The sequence below is a fragment of the Apus apus genome, chromosome 4 (genome assembly GCF_020740795.1).
Source record: "Apus apus isolate bApuApu2 chromosome 4, bApuApu2.pri.cur, whole genome shotgun sequence".
NCBI lineage: Eukaryota > Metazoa > Chordata > Aves > Apodiformes > Apodidae > Apus > Apus apus.
Window position 1 is genome coordinate 99,433,933 of NC_067285.1, and position 19,154 is coordinate 99,453,086.

General features: G+C 39.3%; 1 protein-coding gene across 17 annotated transcripts in view; it reads left to right on the forward strand.

The window, feature by feature from the left end:
* Positions 1-19,154, forward strand: part of PROM1 (prominin 1) — a 62,960-nt gene that overhangs the window by 17,899 nt on the left and 25,907 nt on the right. For 13 of the 17 annotated variants that reach the window (XM_051617886.1, XM_051617888.1, XM_051617889.1 and 10 more), the window contains exons 3-6: positions 4,585-4,643; positions 7,910-7,936; positions 9,463-9,668; positions 16,109-16,229. In XM_051617886.1, the coding sequence (XP_051473846.1) occupies positions 4,585-4,643; positions 7,910-7,936; positions 9,463-9,668; positions 16,109-16,229 (413 nt within the window). The remainder of the gene's footprint in view (positions 1-4,584; positions 4,644-7,909; positions 7,937-9,462; positions 9,669-16,108; positions 16,230-19,154) is intronic. The other 4 variants (XM_051617898.1, XM_051617895.1, XM_051617897.1 and 1 more) reach the window with 2 other exon arrangements.

Consider the following 19,154-nt stretch of genomic DNA (forward strand, 5'->3'; position numbering starts at 1 on the left):
GTAGCTAATTTATGTTGGTACTTCATAGCTAGACAGCTTATTTTAAAATCTCTATTGTTTTTGCTATCCCTTTCTGTAAACCAGTTATAAGAAGGAAGCCTAGTGCATTTTCTTATCTGGGCAATGAGATACTGAGTGTATGTACACAATACACGTGCAGTGTAGGACTTGGTAATTGTTTTCTTAACTGGGGCTTCTCAGAGGTGCTTAATATTTCATTACAAATTGCCCTGGTAAATTAACAGTTCATCTGGCTAGTTTGATTTACTAAGGTAGATAGCATTTCACATGTGTGATGAGAGCAGGAAGGAGACAGAGCAAAAGCGTAATGTCATTAGCTGTGTAAATGAGCCTAACAAGGTAAATCTCTTTAACCCCAGTGATAAAATGTGTTCTGTGCTAAAGCCTTGGATTACTGGTCCTGTGAAACAATGTGTGCAGCTGGTCAAGCCAAGATTTCAGAAGTAATCCCATTAATTTGAAAATAGAGGACATCACTTTTTATTATGCCTTCAAAGCACTTTTATATTTGAAACAGAAATCATCCTGAGGGTGGTACTCTACCAGTAATGCAGAAGAGAGTCACGTGGAGTTACCTTAGTTTTATTTTAAGTAAAGATGTATTTGAATGCTAGAGATGAGATACTCTAGCTGGGGAGGGAAGATGATAAAAGCAAACCCAAGTCACAGACTGAATTAGGTGGGAACTGAGGCGTTTCTTCACTGTGCTATGGTGACCAGTGTAGCCATACCCGAAAACATGATGCCTGTGTTTACACAGTACCTGACACAGAATGTTCCCCTGCTTAACCCTTAACGATGCTGCAGAAAAAGCCATGATTACTGTCAATGTGTGTAAAACCTAATAGGGAGATTCTTGGTGCTGCAAAACTACTAAGGCAGGTTTGTGTTTACAGGTGTGTGGGTGAGTAACTGCAGGTAGTCTTGCATTCGTTTCTAGCCAAAATTATTTTTTATAGGAATATATGGCTTCCAGATTTAATTTTGAATTAATTAACTAGAAATGTGTCTCATTCAGTTGACACTGAAGTTGATACTAAATTTGTGGCAAAGACTGGTCATTCACTGTGTGCTGCCTGATGAGAGAAACATCCTGAATATTCATCTAAAAATCGTTACAAAGTAATAGGAGTAGTAAATCTTTATTCAGCGGGGAAATCTTGCATTCTGGAAAAGTAATAAAAATGGGCTGTGTATTGCTGGCTATTGTGCTATGTATAAAACCTTTGTTATTCTCATTGTTTAACTTAATCTGTGTTGGAACTTTTTGTACCTATTTTCAGGCTTTCTTGTTTATAATAAAACTAAAGGTGTTACAGTTTCTGATGAACCGGCATTAGAGCCTCTACATTTGAGAAACATTGAATATGCTGTTTTCTGCATCAGTTTGTCATAGTTTATTCAGGTTGATTTTATTTATTTTTCTGACTGGCAGGCTGTTAATAATGGAAACAGTATAAATAAAAACTGTGAATCTGGAACATTCTGAGTAATCAGAGCAGATTGGGGGTTGCTTGTTTGTTTAGGGTTTTTTTAAGTGTTGGATGTTCTTCATGAATATACTGAAAAACCTGACTGGACATGGCCCTAGTAGCATGTGGTGGGTGACTGTGCTGAGCTGGGTGTTGGACTGGTTGATCTCAGGGGGTCCCTTTCAGCCTCAGCCATTCTCTTGAGTAGTTTTATATATGTATACAGGTGTTCGTAAATACATGTGTATAGAATTGTGTAAAGCCTGATGTAAAATGTTTTTTGTTTTTAATTTTAACTTATGATGGGGACAGACACTCAACTGGAAGAACGGATAAAAACTTTCAACTTTTATTTAACAGGAAAAGCTAATGCATTTGAAATTTTACCTTGTCTTGATTCCTAGCAGTTGGAAATGTATCAAAGGAAGCTTTTGTCAATAATAATAAAATTTAGCTTTCTTACATGCTTCCTTCTCCATTAAATACTTTATTATGAAAAGTCATCATAATTGTAGGATAACTTTGGAATAATTTAGATCAGAAGAGACCTCTGGAGATCATCAGGTCCAACCCTTTTCCAAAGCAAGATAAACCTCTGAATAAGGAGCATCCTGGAAGTGAGGGCATGTTGTTGGCTACTCTTCCGCTTGGCTTCAGAGTGGCAGCAGGGAGGGCAATGCCACAGGGTCCTGGGAAGTAGGTCCAGTGTTTGACAGCCTGCACACAGACCTTCTGTACTGCTTCATGCCACTGAGGACTACAAAATCTATTTCTTTCTCTTCCTTCCCATTGCATTCTGATTAAAGTTGGTAGAAATTTCTCTAGCAGCTGTTCCACAATGTGCTGTCACAGTGCTAAATGGTTGAATAAATACATAAACAACAGGGTAATTTTAGCCCTTTTATGCTTGCTAGAAGGCATCTAGTTGTAGAGACAATTCATTGCAGTATGTATTTTATGCACCAAGTGTTTCTTACTTGGTAGGTATATAAACAAGAAGAAAGAAATGTTGTCTCTGAAGAAGAAAAAAAATGTCTAACAGCCAGTGTGAATTAGATTTTGAGGGTTTGTGCAGTTTTACCTCACTTGTCTCCATACCCCCTTGCCACTGAAACTCCCCAAGAAATACGGATGCTGCCTGAGGATGGACTTGGTACAGGGAGGACTCTGCTGGTCTCAGTGTGTGAGATGTCTCAGAGCAGCAGCAGTGGATCAGTGGTGTGTTGCCCAGGCAGTGGTGCATGCTCTTTCCTTCAGTGGTCTCCTGACTCTTCAGGTGCAGACATTGAAAGGATCTGCAGGATTTGTAATTCTTATGTTCTTCCTGGGTGCTTTTTCTACATGTGTTTTAGGTTTATTTCTGTTACTGTGGGATTCAGCCTTTCCCAAATGAGGTTGCGATACTGTAGAGAGTCCACAATCATCTACTGCCAGCACTCTTTAGAATATCCTTCCCACCTGTGGATGATTTGCTGTTTGACATTCCTGCAATACATTAATGGATTATTTTTTATTTATTTATTTTTAATTGGCAGTCTTGCTGGCTGCAGCTTCCTTGCAGGAAGTGCCTCCCTTGAAACAGCAGTTGTTGCCTCACTATTGTGCGTTTTCTTCCCTTGAGCAGTTTTCTGTGGGGAACTCCTCAGGATCTCTCCCCATTGCAGATCGGTCAAGTCCTCACTCTGTCTGCAGTGTTCAGGGAGGGAGGACTATGGGCACTGTCAGCTTTTCCTGGGCTAACAAACACTTTCTTTTCCTGGACCATATGCAGGTCTAGAGAGGAGAGAGATCACAGCCCAATGTATTTCACGATACATATAAATTCTGAGAGGGCTTGAATCTTTTGGGAGGCGAGCAGTCAGTTTTGAACCTACAAGTTTTTTGTTGACCCACAGGCTAGGTAACTCACTGGAGGTTTTTCTCAAGTATTCTCAGTTGCATATGGGGAGACTGAAGATGGGGCAATAGTACCATGAAGTGCAGCTCTGTATGAACATGGGGGGGGCCAGTTTGCTCCTTCTTGAGGTACAGTGTGCTTCTTCCTCAGTGTTTCTTCTTCATCAGAGGAGACCAAAAGTTCAGTCAGTCATTTCTCCCAAGCATCCAAACACTTCTGCTTTTCCACAGCCTACCATGAAGCATGCTCAGAGCTGCTGATGCTCTTCTGAGGCAGAGGGTTGGCAGAGCCAGGGGCTGCTCCTCTTCAAGTACAGGTTGTCATGGAAAAAGGCCAGGAGCCACAGCCCCTGGTATAAGTTCCCATAAGTTTGGCAAAATCTTGATTAGAGGAGGCTGGTGATGTCCCAAAAAGGGGCTCCATTCACTGCAGCTGCTACTGTTTACTGAAAGAAACTGAGGGGAAAAAAAGATATTTGTAATGTCAAGTGGCACAATTTGTGTTAAATTTCTACTTTATTTTTTGCTGTATTTTCTCTATATTGGGAGTAAGTTAAAAATGAGTGTTTTAGATGAAGCTGCACGCACAGTAAATTGGCACATGTTAGGCTTTCTGATTTGTTTTGGCAGTGTTGCATACTCTCATGCAAAGTCTGTTGGTCCAGAGACAAAAAAAGGAAAAAAAAATACTGGGGTAATGTGGGCAAGAATAAAGGCCTTCTTTCTTGTACCATTCAGTCAAGAAGTCATTGTTACCATGGTTGTTTTGCACAGTATCTATCTAAATCCGTGTTTGTTTGCATGCGTGTATATATATGCACGGTCTGCTGGTCATAAACATGAAGCAAAGCTGATGCCTGAACTTGGTCCAAGTAATCAGTAAGTTCGGGTTTCAGTTTAATAATGATGCTATGGTACAGAGGGTAACCTTGGAAAAACCTTCACTGTATTTCAGTGGGAATTGGTTAGTTGATAGATAACCTGGGTATCTTCTCATGCACTCATAAAATATATTGTTTGGTTAAAAAAAAATTCTTTCTAGGCAGATTTATGGAAACACTTACGTACTTATCCTTTTGATGTCTGTTCTTGATTTCATTTTACCTACCTAACAGTAGAATTCATACCATCCTCTTTCCCCCATTTTTAATTTTTATGTTGTTTAAAACTCTGTAATATTCTTGCTTATTTTCAGATCTCGTCAGAAAACTAGCACAGCAGAAGTTTGGAAATACACAGGGTGATTATCAAAAGGTAAATTGTCTGTGTGTATCTGCATAAAATAATAAAACCAGTGGCTTTGAAGTTCAGTTTTGTTTCTAAGTTAGGAAATAGTGTTTTAAAGCTATAACAGCAAGATGAAAACATGAAATTTGAATAATATGTATGATGATTTCATGCAAAAATTGGAACTAAAACCTTAAAAAAATATTACAAAGAAAATTTCATAACAGATATTTAAGGCTCACTTATAAATTCCAGCTGTTATGTGATTGTGGTGTCTATTGCACAAAGATTGAAGGCTCTTTTTATTTAAAAATACTTAGAGCCATTACTGTGCAGCTCACATGTTAGCTTCAGCTATTGTCCTCAAAAAGATTAATTTATATGCTGGTTCTGGTGCCTTTGTAAAATGAAGTTTCCACAGTGTACTTATAAAGTATATTTTAGTTTACATAGTGTACTAATCACATCAAGGGTATTTTCTGTTCTCTCTTTAGGTTTGTGATTATCCTGTAACAGTTGAAATTGGTAGGGAACCTGGTAGCAAGAGAAGATAGAATGTAGCATGGATCTGATTTTAGGCTGTTCTCAAGGGTAATACTCCATCTCTGAAGCAGTGTCATGGGTTGAGTGGCTGCAATAGGAACCTTAACCAGACCCAGACAATGGACATGTTAATTTCTGTGAGCTACTTACTTGTAGTCCCTGCAGTATGGTGTACCTGTCAGGATGAGGAACATGGAACTTGGCATGCAGGCACTGAGCTATTGTCTTGAATCAGGATGACTCGAATGATCTTGGGATTTGAAGAGAGAAAGCCTTGTGCTTCCATGTCTTCCTGACAATGAACCTATTGCTCCAGTAGCTTGATAACCTCTGCATGAAGTGGGTATTGCTGTTGTGCTGCATTGAGTGATTCTTGCCAATCCTGTATGCTTATTTGGTGGGGCTGTGAGAGTGGTGCATTGCAGATTGTGCCTGCACACCCATAGAGCAACAGGTGGATAGAGTCTTTGGACAAAACCATTAGACCATAGGTGGTATACATGAGTGTGAGTATAGTACTTAGCAACTACTACATGAGTCATGGGAAACTTGAAACTAATCAGACAGCTGCAATCCTATGTAGTGGAGACACTTGCTAATGTACTGTGCAACTACAAAGTGCCAAATACAATATTAGATGTGCTAAGGTGAATATCAGAAAAAAATTTTTTACTGTGAGAGTGACAGAGCACTGGAACAGGCTGCCCAGGGAGGTTGTGGAGTCTCCTTCTCTGGAGACATTCAAAACCCGCCTGGACGCCTTCCTGTGTGATGCACTCTAGGTGACCCTGCTCTGGCAGGGGGGTTGGACTGGATGATCTTTCGAGGTCCCTTCCAACCCCTATGATTCTATGATTAGGAAGTAAAACAGATACAGTCCATTTACAGGTCCTAATTTTGATCTGAATACAATGCAAAGCATGAAAATAAATTTGGAAAGGGAAAATTTATCAAGACAAGTAGGGAGTCCCTGAGAGAACAGAAGCATCAATGAGAGGTAGCTATGAAGAGGCTGTAGATGTGCACCTGGAGGAATTTCCAGTGGGGATAGGGAAGTGTGAATGGCACTGAAGGGTGCAGGTAAGGAGTTAGAAAAATTGCCTGTGGTTTTGATCACTCAAGTTCAGGGAGAGTAGGAGGTGTTCAAAAAGAGTGCATTAGGATAATCTGGGAAACACACTGGTCTTCAGAGGAGACTGGAAGAGTTTGCTTAGCAAAATAATTGGTACGGGTGGTGATTGCGCCTTATAAACACATATGGAGAGGAAACACCAGGAAGAAAAAACTGCTATATGGGCAAAAGATGGTGCTGTGACAAAAGCAAAAGGGCAAAAAAATGAATCTTGTGTACATCCATGTAAGAAGACTCACTAACTAGTTCACCAGGCATTGGGAACAGAAGCAACAGCAGGAAATCTGGTTCTGAAACATAGCCTGTTAAGTTTCTACTGTCGTTCTTGTGTAATATTTTTTTAACCTATTTGTAGAATGTGTTAGTGACCCAGGAGGCCCTTCCTACTTCTGTGCTCCGTGTCCCTGTGTTCCTAGTTTGACTCTTACCATCAACATCTCCCTGTGCCCTGTCAGGGACAGCAATCTGCCAGGACTGCCCAGCAGCTGAGTGCAGCTGCTGTGCCTGCTCGGGGGAGCCAGCTCGCTGCTGCTGCTGTTGCTTTGCTTCCGCTGGGAGACATGCTTGCTTAAAATGTTCAAAATCATACTTGCTATCAGATTCTTAATGGAGGGTATGCAGTTGTTTTCCTCCCATTTAAAGTATGGTTCCAAATATGTTTTTGAACATTTTAAGTATTTTGTACAGTAGAAGTTTCATAAAGAGGGGTGTGATACTGAAATAAAATTCCTAAAACTTGAGAACATTTCTGATTCTCACACATCAGACTTTAGGTTGAGAGATCTTGCTGTCTTCAGCTTGTGTGCTTCCCTTTTGTCTTCTACTTATGAGAAAGGGGAAAGCATTATCAACTGTGAACCTGTCATAGAGAGATGAAGGGGAAAAATACAAGAAATTCTATTTCCATTGTGGAGGAAAAAAAGGGGAAATTTGGTTCTTCTGAGATTCCTGTAATTGAATATTTAGTTTCTAGTGTTTTTTCTGGAATAACAGATGTCAGTTAAGAACCTGATAACCTTCTTCAGTCCTTCTTAAATGCCTTTTTTGTTTTATTTGGTTTTACTATTTAATTGTCTAAAGTAAGCCTCTACATAATTAGTTAAAAGTGAAGGGTGAATTTTGTGTGTAATGTGTTAAGGACCCAAAATTGCTACTTAAGCTGCTGCTTTCATGCTAAAATAAAATAAGCTTTGAAAAGAAGAAGTTGGTTAGGAATACCCTAGGACAGTTATGACAGGTGGAATTCATGAAGAAATCACTAACCACAAAGTAATGCAATCTCTGGCCTTCTGTGAAATGTGTTGGGAATTATATGAAACAGATGCTCAGTGTTGAAATAACTGGTCTGTTTTTGCTTTAAGATGGAAATATTTGTTGGACAAATCCTTTCCCTTACCAAGGAAACCAGAAATTTTCTGCTATGTGTTTTATTGTAAATATTTTTCCATAATTATTTAATGGTTCTTCTATGCGTTATTTTGGTTTTGTGCCTTTTTATTATTGTTTCTGTGTTGTTAATTGTTTTGATCATGGTTAATTATTCATTATTCACATGATTTGTTTTCATGCATGCTGCCTGTGTATTACACACATTCTCCATTTGTTTTGCGTTCCACAGCCAGAAAATGTTGTCCTGACTCTTCAGGTAATGTCTTATGGTAGATATACCATAGAAGAGAAACTAACCATATCTGTATGCACTGCTTCTATTAAAACATCCGTAACTATTTTGAATGTTAGTTAGAACATGACTTTCCATCTAACCTATTTTAAAACATATCTTATAAAATAATTTCTGAAGTGTTCAACTAACTAGAGAATAGTATTTTTTTCACAAAATCTAGCCAATTTGTTCTTCCAAGCATTTATTTTTTATTCTTCAGAGGGTTTAACAGCTTTTAACCAGCAGTTAGTAATAATAATTAAAAAAAATAGGTTTCATCCTAGAATTGGTAATTAGGTCAGAAATTTGCAACTCTGCTAATGGTGATGGTTGCTGTATATGGATCAGTTGGTAATTAGGGATTTTGAGGAAGGGCATCAGCAAAGCTGGAACTGGAGCATGATTGATAGCTTGTGAGAAATTGTAACTTATTTTGCAGGACAATACACAGCCTCAGTTTCATCCTTTTACTGCCAAGTTTTAGGTTGGTGGATTAGTAAAACAGAAGAGGACTCCAAGTACTAGTGTGAGAATTAGTTCTCTTAAAATTGCGAAAAGAAAGGAGAAAAGAGATTTATTGGGGAAGAAGGACCACTGGGGTGTGCCCACACTGTGCTGTATACCTCTCTATGTAGACACCTGCCCGGCCTGGTTGTGAATGTGTTTGCAGCAGAGGGAAACAGCACGGCCCCCTCACAGCTTGTCCCCTGGAAGCTTCTTTGCCATGTGCGGGGCTGTGCCAGTCCTGCCTGGCCCAGCTCCTTGGTCCCGGAACACTTGCTCTGCTTCCAGCGTAAAAGCTAGTTAGGGTATTGTGTTGCATTGTTCCCTTTCACTCCTTCCAGATTTTGAAAGCCTCCTTTTATTTGCTACTGCTTTGCTGTTTGGCAGCAGAATAAATGTCTTTACCCGAGAGAGCTTAAAATCCACTTCTTCCTGTTTTCCAGTCCCTAAGCAGTTTTTACTTCAGCAGTCTGGAAAAACCTCTTCCACTGCAATTGATCATCCAGTGAAGTACTTCCCTTTGCAGTTTATATGAGTCTTCACACTCGTAACTGATTACAAAAGTGAGCAAGTGAAGCCTTCCTCCCCCCTCCCAGATGAAGTGTTGAACTAGTCAGCCTTGCTGACATTTCTGAAGCCTTTTTGGAAACAGATGTGAGAAACAATAGATTTGTGATCTAAGAAATAAATGTGTTCCTTTTTAACCTATTTCAATTGCATCAATTAATATTTGGTTCTTGTGAGCATATTTCACTCTTAGCACTGACTCCTGTAGTTTACCTAGCTAATACTCTAGCTAAGTTGGTTTTAGCTTTCAATATCTACAATGTTATATGTCTTTTTGTTAGAAAAGTTGTCAATTATTGACAAAACGCACCACGTCCATAGCCTCAGTAACTTAATAGATGGTTTAGTCTGTGGTTTGATTTTTAATTACTTGCTCTATATTTATTGCAGTTACTGTGTGATATCTGCTATTACCACTATTTTTGTCTGAATTACAGGCCATCTACTATGAAATCGGTTTTATAGTCTCCACAGCCTTGGGATTGCTATTTATTTTCCTACTGCCTCTTGTGGGACTGTGCTTCTGTATGTGTCGTTGCTGTGACAACTGTGGTGGGGAAATGCATCAAAGACAGAAGAAAAATGCTGACTGTCAGAGGAGCTGTTTTGCAACACTTCTTTTTGTTGCTTCTTTAATAATAAGGCAAGTGTAATAAAGAGAACAATATGAAGCTTGGTATAGCACTAATGTTGCAGTGTCATATGACAAATAATGTTACTGTACTAGCCTACAGGTGCAGAAATTATTAGACTAATATTATTTCTTATTAAATAAAATGTGACTGCATTATAAAAATGCTGCTACCATTGCTATGCGCAGTTCTTTTTTTACTCACTTGAGGGGAATGTAGGTGTGAAGCAAAAAAACCCTAAGCTTGAATTTGGCAAATGAAGTTTTTGCCAGTCTCAAAATGACAACTGCAGAATGTTGCATTAAGCTTCTGAATATAAGGTATTGTGTCCTACGTTTAATTACCATCCCATAGAGAACTTGAGGTACAATATTACTGCTTTGTTTTTGGTAGTGTGGTAGTGATGAGAAAAGTAGTGGTGTATCCTTCAGTATCTGCTTGCACATTTTCTTATTAGTTCAAAATAATGGGTTTTGTTTTGGGCACTGAGTTTTTTTAAACTATGCTTGCACTCACTGTAAACTCCTGGAGTTTGCTGACATTTTGCGGATATAAGTGTTAGGAGCATACTCCTGGTCTGTGCTGGGTGTGAAATGGGTGATGACGGACTACAATCCAGGGTTTTACTTTCCCTGAAGGTGTTTTCAGAATATATAGATTGCTTCCAGGTTTTTTATTTTCTTTCAACTTCTTCATATTTTTAAATGCATACTGTCCTTATTTTGTGATTATATATATAAAAAAAACAAATCAAGCCTTTTGGTCTATACTGTGTGTCTGTTCAGTGAGATGGGACTTACTGTGACACTTCACTGTAATCGAGAAGTTTTTTTACTTCTACTGCGCTTTGTCATGACAAATAGAGACCTTGCCGATGCTCAGTGTAGACCACACTGATATTGGTAATGGGAACATGCTCTTTTCTGCCAGGCATTGCTAACAAACATGACACTTAAGTATTCTAAAGACTGGAAAGCCAAATGTTATTGTAGGTGATAGGTGCATCCCTACCATGAAGAAAGGACAAAAGTTCCTCGTCGTGCAGTGGTGCCTCAAAAGAAGTAAGTCATTAAATTACCTCTCATCATGCCGAAACTAAAGGTAGCTCACAGAACTTGCAAGCTATCTTTACACTGTGTTGCAGGAATCTCTGTTGCAGAATGCTACATTCTGCTTATAATGGCTTAGGAATATTGCCTGCCAGCAAAAAAATTAAGATACCATCATCCCCTTGTTTGGTATCTTTAAGTTGTGCAGTTGCTGCCAGCTGTTCTTGTAGTATGAAGTCTACCCAGCACTGGCAAATGCTTTTTCCCAGGGCATGACTGGGAGAGCAGTGATCTCTAGTAACATGATTTCCAGGACTAGGGAAACTGCCTCTTTAACTCATCCTTTCCCCCCCCCCCTGCTTTGTATAAGACATCAGGAGTATCAGATGCTTACCCTAAGGGAGAGGTTGGTCTGAGCTTCATATGCAGGTTTCCACAGTTGAAGATAATCTCATATGACTCCCTGGCTAAGTCTCTAATGCTGTGAGTGCTGTGCAAGGCAAGATAGGACTTTACAGGGCTAATATTACTGACCCCTGCCTGAGTGCTCAGGTCTCCAGTACATCCCCATACAAAGCAGGATTTTGCTGCCCTTCCTGGATCATCCTTCACAAGGGAAGCGAAGATGTCATGCCTGGATCTAGTTAAGCCCGTGTCAGCTTGCTTACTGCTGTGTTGAAACACAAAAGGACAGTCTTGGTAGCCATTGCCCCAGAAAAAAACAAACAACCAACAAAACAAAAAACTGGAGAAAGCCAGAGATTTACAACTGTTTCTTATATTGTACTCAGACTAAGTCTCCTTGTGGAGTTATTCTCTACTTTTCCTCCAGGTTACTCTGTAATTTCGGCTGAGGTCAAAGATTTACCTGGAGTTGTTCTTTCCCAAACCACACATCTCCAGGACTGTGCCACAGCTGCATACATAAGCTGTGACAATAATCAAATGGGTTTAGTCCTGTGCAAGTAAAATGCTTACGCCTACTTGCAGACAGAGCCAAAAGAGCAGAAACTTGAATGATCTCTTCTAATACAGGATTACATCAAGATTTGCCATGAAAACACCAAGAAGTGGATCCTCTCATTGTTTAGGTACAGATTGAACTTCATGCAGCATTGTTTGTCTCCTTTGGGAATATGTCTCCCAAACCCCTACCAGATGACTGGAATGCCATGAACTCCACCTAGTGCTGTGCTGCTTCAGAAGATGCATTTAGCAAGGCTTGCATCCATCAGAGTGCCCACATCTTTGCCAGTGGAGCTTTGCTTTAAAGGCCCTCCAGTGGAACATACGTGTGCACAGCTGCTGGAGGGGCTGGAAATGATGTATAGGGGACAGACTTCTTCAGGATGTCCTGTCGAAGTTTATGTTCTGCATCTTCTCTCCATCTCCCCTGCAGTACCAGCCACTCTTAAGATTCTCTCAGTCAAAGGATCAGAACTTTAAAGAGCAGGAAATATTTTTAATTTTTTTTCCAGTCCTAGGTATCGAAAGATGAGTCAACTCTTATTTCCTTGCCTGGAAAAGGCAGATCAAATGCATGGTAGAGAGTATTAGTAGAGGAAAGCTGAACATGGAGCTTGATGCAGGTTGTGTGTATGTACGCAACAGCTTTTGAGAGCTCAAGTAAAATGGGCATACCTTTTCTATGGGTCAGCATGCAAATTCACACACATATGCTGGTAATGTAGATTCTCCAAGATTTCAGCTAGTAGGTTTTACTCATGAAGAACATGATTTCTTCTCACTTCTCCGCTGATACAGTGGTCTGGTAATTAGGATGAGGTTTTAATACTAAGTTCACTGGAATAATATGTAATGGAAAAACAAAGAGTACAGATTTTTTCCTTTATTTTATTTAAAAAAGTTCTACCTAGATGTGCTCTCTGTAGGTGAGGCGTACATGGGAAGTGTGTCTTCCTCAAGGAGAGGTATAAGAAGCAAGTCAGAAGTCTTGTGATTATGTACACAGTTTTTTATCTTAAAATGAAGAGATTTTAAGTGTCATTTCCAGCGGATGCACTTGGTGTTTGAACTATTTCTATTGGTAGATTGATTCAGAAAAAAATGTGCTGTTTTTGGTAATTCACGTTTTATACAAGAATGTTGTCATACAAAGTAGGATTCTATTGATAAAGAGCACAGGATATAGAAATTATCTGTCAAATAGGTGACTGAGCATGTTTGATGTTGCAGATTTATCACTAAAAAAAGTACGTGCTTTTCTTCAAAGGTTAACTGAGAGTTTAAGGACAGAGGGCTGCTAGTTCAATTTATCTTCTAGTCATGTGCAAGCTAAGGCAAACACATTTTCTCTGGGGGGGGAAAAAAAAAAGTAATTTAATCAGTTCCTCTACATCCTAAAGACAAGGAAGGGACACTTGAAATTTAAGAAAATGTACATTGCAATACCAAATGTAATACTGGTGATGGAAATTGTCCTGGCTATCAGATAGCGAAACACAGTCAGTTTGCTGTCCTAAAAGAGCCTGTGTTATCCACAGCTTCAGGAAAGAATTTACGTTATGTGTGAAGTTAGGGAGAGCCATGTCTGAAGGAAGGCAATGATACTTGGTATCTTGACAACTACCTCATGCTTCTGGCTTTAAGATTGATGATAGATGTTGTTCAGAACCTGGGAATCAACATAATCTGAAAGAACTGGTGAAAAAGTTTGTACAGACATCTCCAGCCCATTGTTTTCTTATATTCATTAGCTAGTAGTGAGGAAGGTGACATTTATCCAGTATGTGAATAGCCTGTTCTGTGACTTGAAATTTTTTGCAAGCGCAGCTGAAGGAAAAACTTGCCCCCGCCTCCCCGTTGTAACTGGATTGGTAACATTCATATCAGTCTGTGAAACCTGGCAAGAAGTTGTGTGGAGTATCTGACTCCCAAAGAGACTGTTTAAACAGTTCTCTAATCTGTTACAGAATAGGCCTGTCCTTTTTATTCCTGCTTTATGCCTCTCTCCTTGTAGCTGCTTATTGAATGTTGACTCAAGGCTCAGTTACATAATAAATAGATTTTTCCACTCTCTGGTTGTGTATTTGTTTAGTTACATTCAGAATGTAGTTGAAATTGTTCTGAGTGCCTCGTCTGCTTAAAGCATCTCTGCTATCTTGTTTGCTCCCACTCCTTCCATTTAGGAGATTTAAGAGAAAAACGATCATACTCAAAGTCTTACAAAGTACTGTTTTGTTAAGCTTCCAATTGACCTTTCTGCTCTATGAGCATAACATTGAAAGGACATAAAAATGTTGGCTGTCCAAAGAACAAGGATGTTGTTATAAACTCTGAACCTCAGAGTGATATACAAATGTTTGCTTTTCCTGATAGCTTGAGATAGTTTGCCTTTAGATTTAATAAATAAATAAATTTTAGACATAATTATATTGCATGTGTCCAAAATGGAACTGCTTATTTCTGGTTACATTGAAAATTACTCAGTTTCTTGGCATTTTATGCATTCTGAGTCCTCATTCCCTGTGTGGTGGCTGGTGATAATGGCTGCTCAAGTGTTGATCAGAGTGGAAATAAAACAATGCCATTTGCTGTTAGTTAATAAGTAGTAACATAAATGTTACTGTTCCTTCTTTAGTTAGTGCCTTCTGGGATGGTAGCTATTAGCTGGTTTTGAAGACAGCTGTGAAATTTTGGATAGAGGAGCAACCTATACATGTCAAACTCTGTCATCCTGTTCTGAGGTTTTTTTTGGTCTTGAGGAAAATGTTGATGAAGCAATCCTAATAGACCAGCATCTGTGGCATATAATCTTGCCATCTCTCTCTGTATCATGCTCTGAGATCAGAATTTTCCTCCTGAGAGCATTTGTTATAGTAGCAAAAATTCTTGTGCTTGATATGAGTTTTACTGGGGAAGCAAGCTTGTATGTTGTTTGGGAAAGCTAAAATAGGAAAAGCAAAATAAAGGTTTGGTTTTGGATTGTTCATAAGAGGAGATGAGCATCCTCAGGCTGTTTGCTCCTGTCTTGCCAGGAGATGCTTGCCAAGATACACAAATCATATTATTGTAGATACCCATTTGCTCTCCACCATCTCATTTCTCATTTATGTGGCTGTATTATGGCTTCCTTTGAACATACATTCTTTGGAGAAAGAATTAATCTTACCATATACCTTTTTCCCAGTAGGGAGCCTGGTATGGGTTTTCTGTAATTCGTATTTAAAATTATTAGTATTTAGGTCTTCATGACTCCCCAACTCAGGATGTTTGACAGTCTAGGAAGAGTACAGTACCATTTATGTTGCTGACTCCCTTCTCCTGTCATTTGGATGTCTGTAATGGCTATTCAGGGTGCTGCGTCTGTAGTATTGAGCTGTTGCACTATGATGCAAAATAAGAGACTAAAAAAAGTGACCATCCAAGAATTTCCTGTAATGCACCTCACTCTGCAGCCTCTAGGCAGTATTTGCCCCTTGGGGATGTGTCATGCCTATTGAGTGAGTCTCTGCTGTCTGCCAGTTAAATCTGTGGAAGGTTAGTGCTTAACCCAAGCGGTTTTGTAGTCAGCCTGCTTTTGAGGCTACTACCTCTCCAGTGGTCACTCTTTTCTGGTGCTTGTCTGGAAGGTTAGCTGTTGTGAACCTGAGATGTTTAAAACCAAAAAAAAGTCATCCTTCTGTTTGAGTCTGGTTTGCACCTAAACTAAACAGAAAACTAACGCTCGTGAGAGACCTTTCAAAGCCTCTCATGGGACTTTTAATTGCCTATTTACTTACTGTTTGTGCAGATCTGCTATGCTGTAATTAGAATTTTACAGTGGGGAATGATCAAATACAAAATAATCAGCAGCAGTGCTAACTGGAAATCTAGCTCACTTTTCACCTTTTGTTTTACTATCAGGAGATGCTTATGTATTTTAGCATTAATAGGGACTATTCTTGTGCTTTTAAAAGATCTATGCAATTACATAAAGAAATTGGGCCGTTATGAGTAAGTGTTGCTCAAGTTTCCAAATGTAAAATATTTCTTTTTACAGTTATTTTATAAGCATTTGCTTGTAGCTGTGTCAAGGTTAATACTTGTAAAAGAGCCTAATGTCTTGTACAATTTACCCAGGCTATACACATTTTCTGACAGCATCAAGGCAAATGGGTAGGTAGCTGTACTTTAATAACTTCTGAAGACTTTAGGTTAACATTGCTTTTTTCCTTTTTTTTTTTTTTTAATTAGTGCCACAGTATTTGCCCTCATAGCTAATTTCTCCACTCTGCCTCGTAATGCATATGAGAACTTGTAGTAAGAGAATGTGTAAATTTATGGAGGCCTCCATTTTGACAATGTTTTACTTTTTTTTTGCTGTAATTTTTTGTTCTCTTTTATGTCAGAATGGGCATTTACAGTAATAAAGAAATAACTATTCTCTGTATTTTTTGTAGTGTTGGAGTGCTCTGTGCATATGCTGCCAACCAGCATTTAACTAACCAAGTCCGAGGAGCAAAGAAACTGGTTAACAGTAATTTTAAAGATCTGAAAATTTTCCTTAACGACACTCCAGCGGTAAAGAGTTTTTTGTTTATGGGGAATGAGGGTGGGAGGGAAGAGGTGTAAGTAAGAAGTATTGCAGAAAATAATTGTTTCTTTCTGTGTGGTAAAAAAAATCACACCTGCAGCATGTTGTTTATTCTTTGTGTGTCAGTCTCATGAGGTAGAATAAATGATGAAAGTTAAGACATGTTCACATAGCGGTAGAAGTTTGGGAGTTATCCTGATGGAGCAGCATTCTTTGTGCATCATCTGAACTGTACTCCTGTAGCATGCTGTCATGATACTCGTAGGCCCTTTTCCTCCTACAGAACAGCAGAAGGTGAATAATTTGGAGAAAAATACAGTTTTAAAAGGAGGAATACATACTGAGAAAAGATATTACATGAAAACGTGGCTTCCTTGTTGCTCTTTCCTGTTTCTTTGTATTTTGAACTTATTTATATGTGCTTTGGGAGTGAGCTACAGTAACTTATTTTCCAGAAGTATTTTTCACTGTTTGTTTCTTTTAATTAGTGTCATACTGTGCCATACTGAACAGGAAATATTGTCTCCCTTTTGCTTTCAAACTTTCCTGAAGTCTCAAAAACAACCCTTTAATGTTTTTTGCATTGAAATAAAAAAAAGACATGCTAGTAAGGAAGATTTGTAAACCTTCCCCTGTACAAATTTCAGTTCTTTATGGATTAGGAGGGGGGAAAAAAAAAGTCCTGTTATTTTTGCTTTAATTAATTTTAACTAATAAAACTTAAGAAAAACTGCTTTACTGTGAGAGTGACAGAGCACTGGAACAGGCTGCTCAGAGAGGTTGTGGAGTCTCCTTCTCTGGAGACATTCAAAACCCACCTGGACACGTTCCTGTGTGATGTGCTCTGGGTGATCCTGCTCTGGCAGGGAGGTTGGACTAAATGATCATTCGAGGTCATTTCCAACCCCTAAGATTCTGTGATTCTTTGAAACTTTATTTCATTAATCTGTTTTTCTTGCACATGACAGATAAATTAGAATTAGGTGGAATTCACACAATCATGAGGGGTCCAATAGTGTGGTAGCATCCCAGTCACAGTAACTCTGGACTCCCATAACCTTTGAGCTTTTCATAGAATCATAGAATCATAGGGGCTGGAAGTGACCTCGAAAGATCATCTAGTCCAACCCCCCCTGCCAGAGCAGGGTCACCTAGAGTACATCACATAGGAACGCATCCAGGTGGGTTTTGAATGTCTCCAGTGAAGGAGACTCCACAACCTCTCTGGGCAGCCTGTTCCAGTGCTCTGTCACTCTCACAGTAAAAAAATTTTTTCGGATATTCACCTTGAACCTCCTATGCTCCAATTTACACCCATTACCCCTTGTCCTATCACTGGTCATCACTGAGAAAAGCCTAACTCCATCTCCCTGACACTCACCCCTTACATATTTGTAAACATTGATGAGGTCACCCCTCAGCCTCCTCTTCTCCAAGCTAAAGAGACCCAGCTCCCTCAACCTTTCCTCATAAGGGAGATGTTCCACTCCCTTAATCATCTTTGTGGCTCTGCGCTGGACTCTTTCCAGCAGTTGCCTGTCCTTCTTGAACTGAGGGGCCCAGAACTGGACACAATACTCCAGATGCGGCCTCACCAATGCAGAATAGAGGGGGAGGAGAACCTCTCTTGACCGACTAACCACACCCTTTCTAATGCACCCCAGGATGCCATTGGCCCTCTTGGCCACAAGGGCACATTGCTGGCTCATGGTCATCCTCCTGTCTACCAGGACCCCCAGGTCTCTTTCACCTTTTTTCTGCTGACAGGACTGTATGAGAACAGGAGACATCTGGGGGATACCATTAAATGTTTCCATATGTGGAGTTGTTCCCTATAGACTTACTTATTTGCACATGATGTTGTGACAGTCCAGTGATGGAGGTATATGACAGGAAGTGGAGGTCATGCTAGCAATCTCTTGAAACAGGAGTGCCTTTTGTCAGTCTGGACCTAACTTGGGGCACAGAAAGATGTAATCCAGTTGCATCAGAAACCACTAGTGTCCCCTTCACAGCACTCTTGAGTACCTGCAGCAGGAAACATTGCAGTAGAAAGATGTGTTATGTGGAAGTAACTATCTTAATAGAGAAAAAAAATATATACTAGCTAGAAAGTTAATAAAAAATGCCTGAATTATTGAAGTTTAAAGTGTCAGGACTTGAACATTTGTGCCAAGAGTTCCTTGAAGTCTCAGATAGTAGTTTCTCGTTTTCATGCAGGATTATTGATTTTTATTTTTTAGATTTGGTGGCACTTAATGATGCAGTCATCAGGTATATATTCTAAGTCATTTTGACAAACAAGGTACATGGGTATCATGTATACACACACATTTGTAAGAATTTATTAGGGATAGGAGAAGCACTTCAGACTCTTGAAAAAGTAGAATCCAACTCATTGGCTGTAAACCTCTGAAATCGTAACTGATGTCCTTGACTCACCAGTATGAGGTGTACAGCATATAAGAGGATTTGTAAAAAGAAGTCACATGTTAAAGAGTTCATGTCATAGAAGATTTGCAGACTATGAGTATTGAGTGATAACACTATTATACAGAATCCCCTTTTGTCTGCGACATTGCTGGAGACAATACAAAATCTGTAGCCCTGCAAACTTTTAGTCCTTAGGTTAGCCTAGGAAGACCAACCAACCACCAAAAAAAAAACCATACCTACAACCTTCTTAGTAAGAAACTTATTTTTTTCTCCTTTTTTAGAAAAAGGAGGTCTGGCTGATAATTTTTCATTTAATTCCATCCACTGCTGTATGATCGATAACTTGGTTTGAGGGTGGTCTTTTGTCTGTTATTTTTTTTCTTTACTGCACAAAAAGTTTGAGACTGCAAGCCAGATACACTTCGGTGCACATTTGCGTCATGTTTAGAGCTGGAACCCCATTTGTCATGTATGTT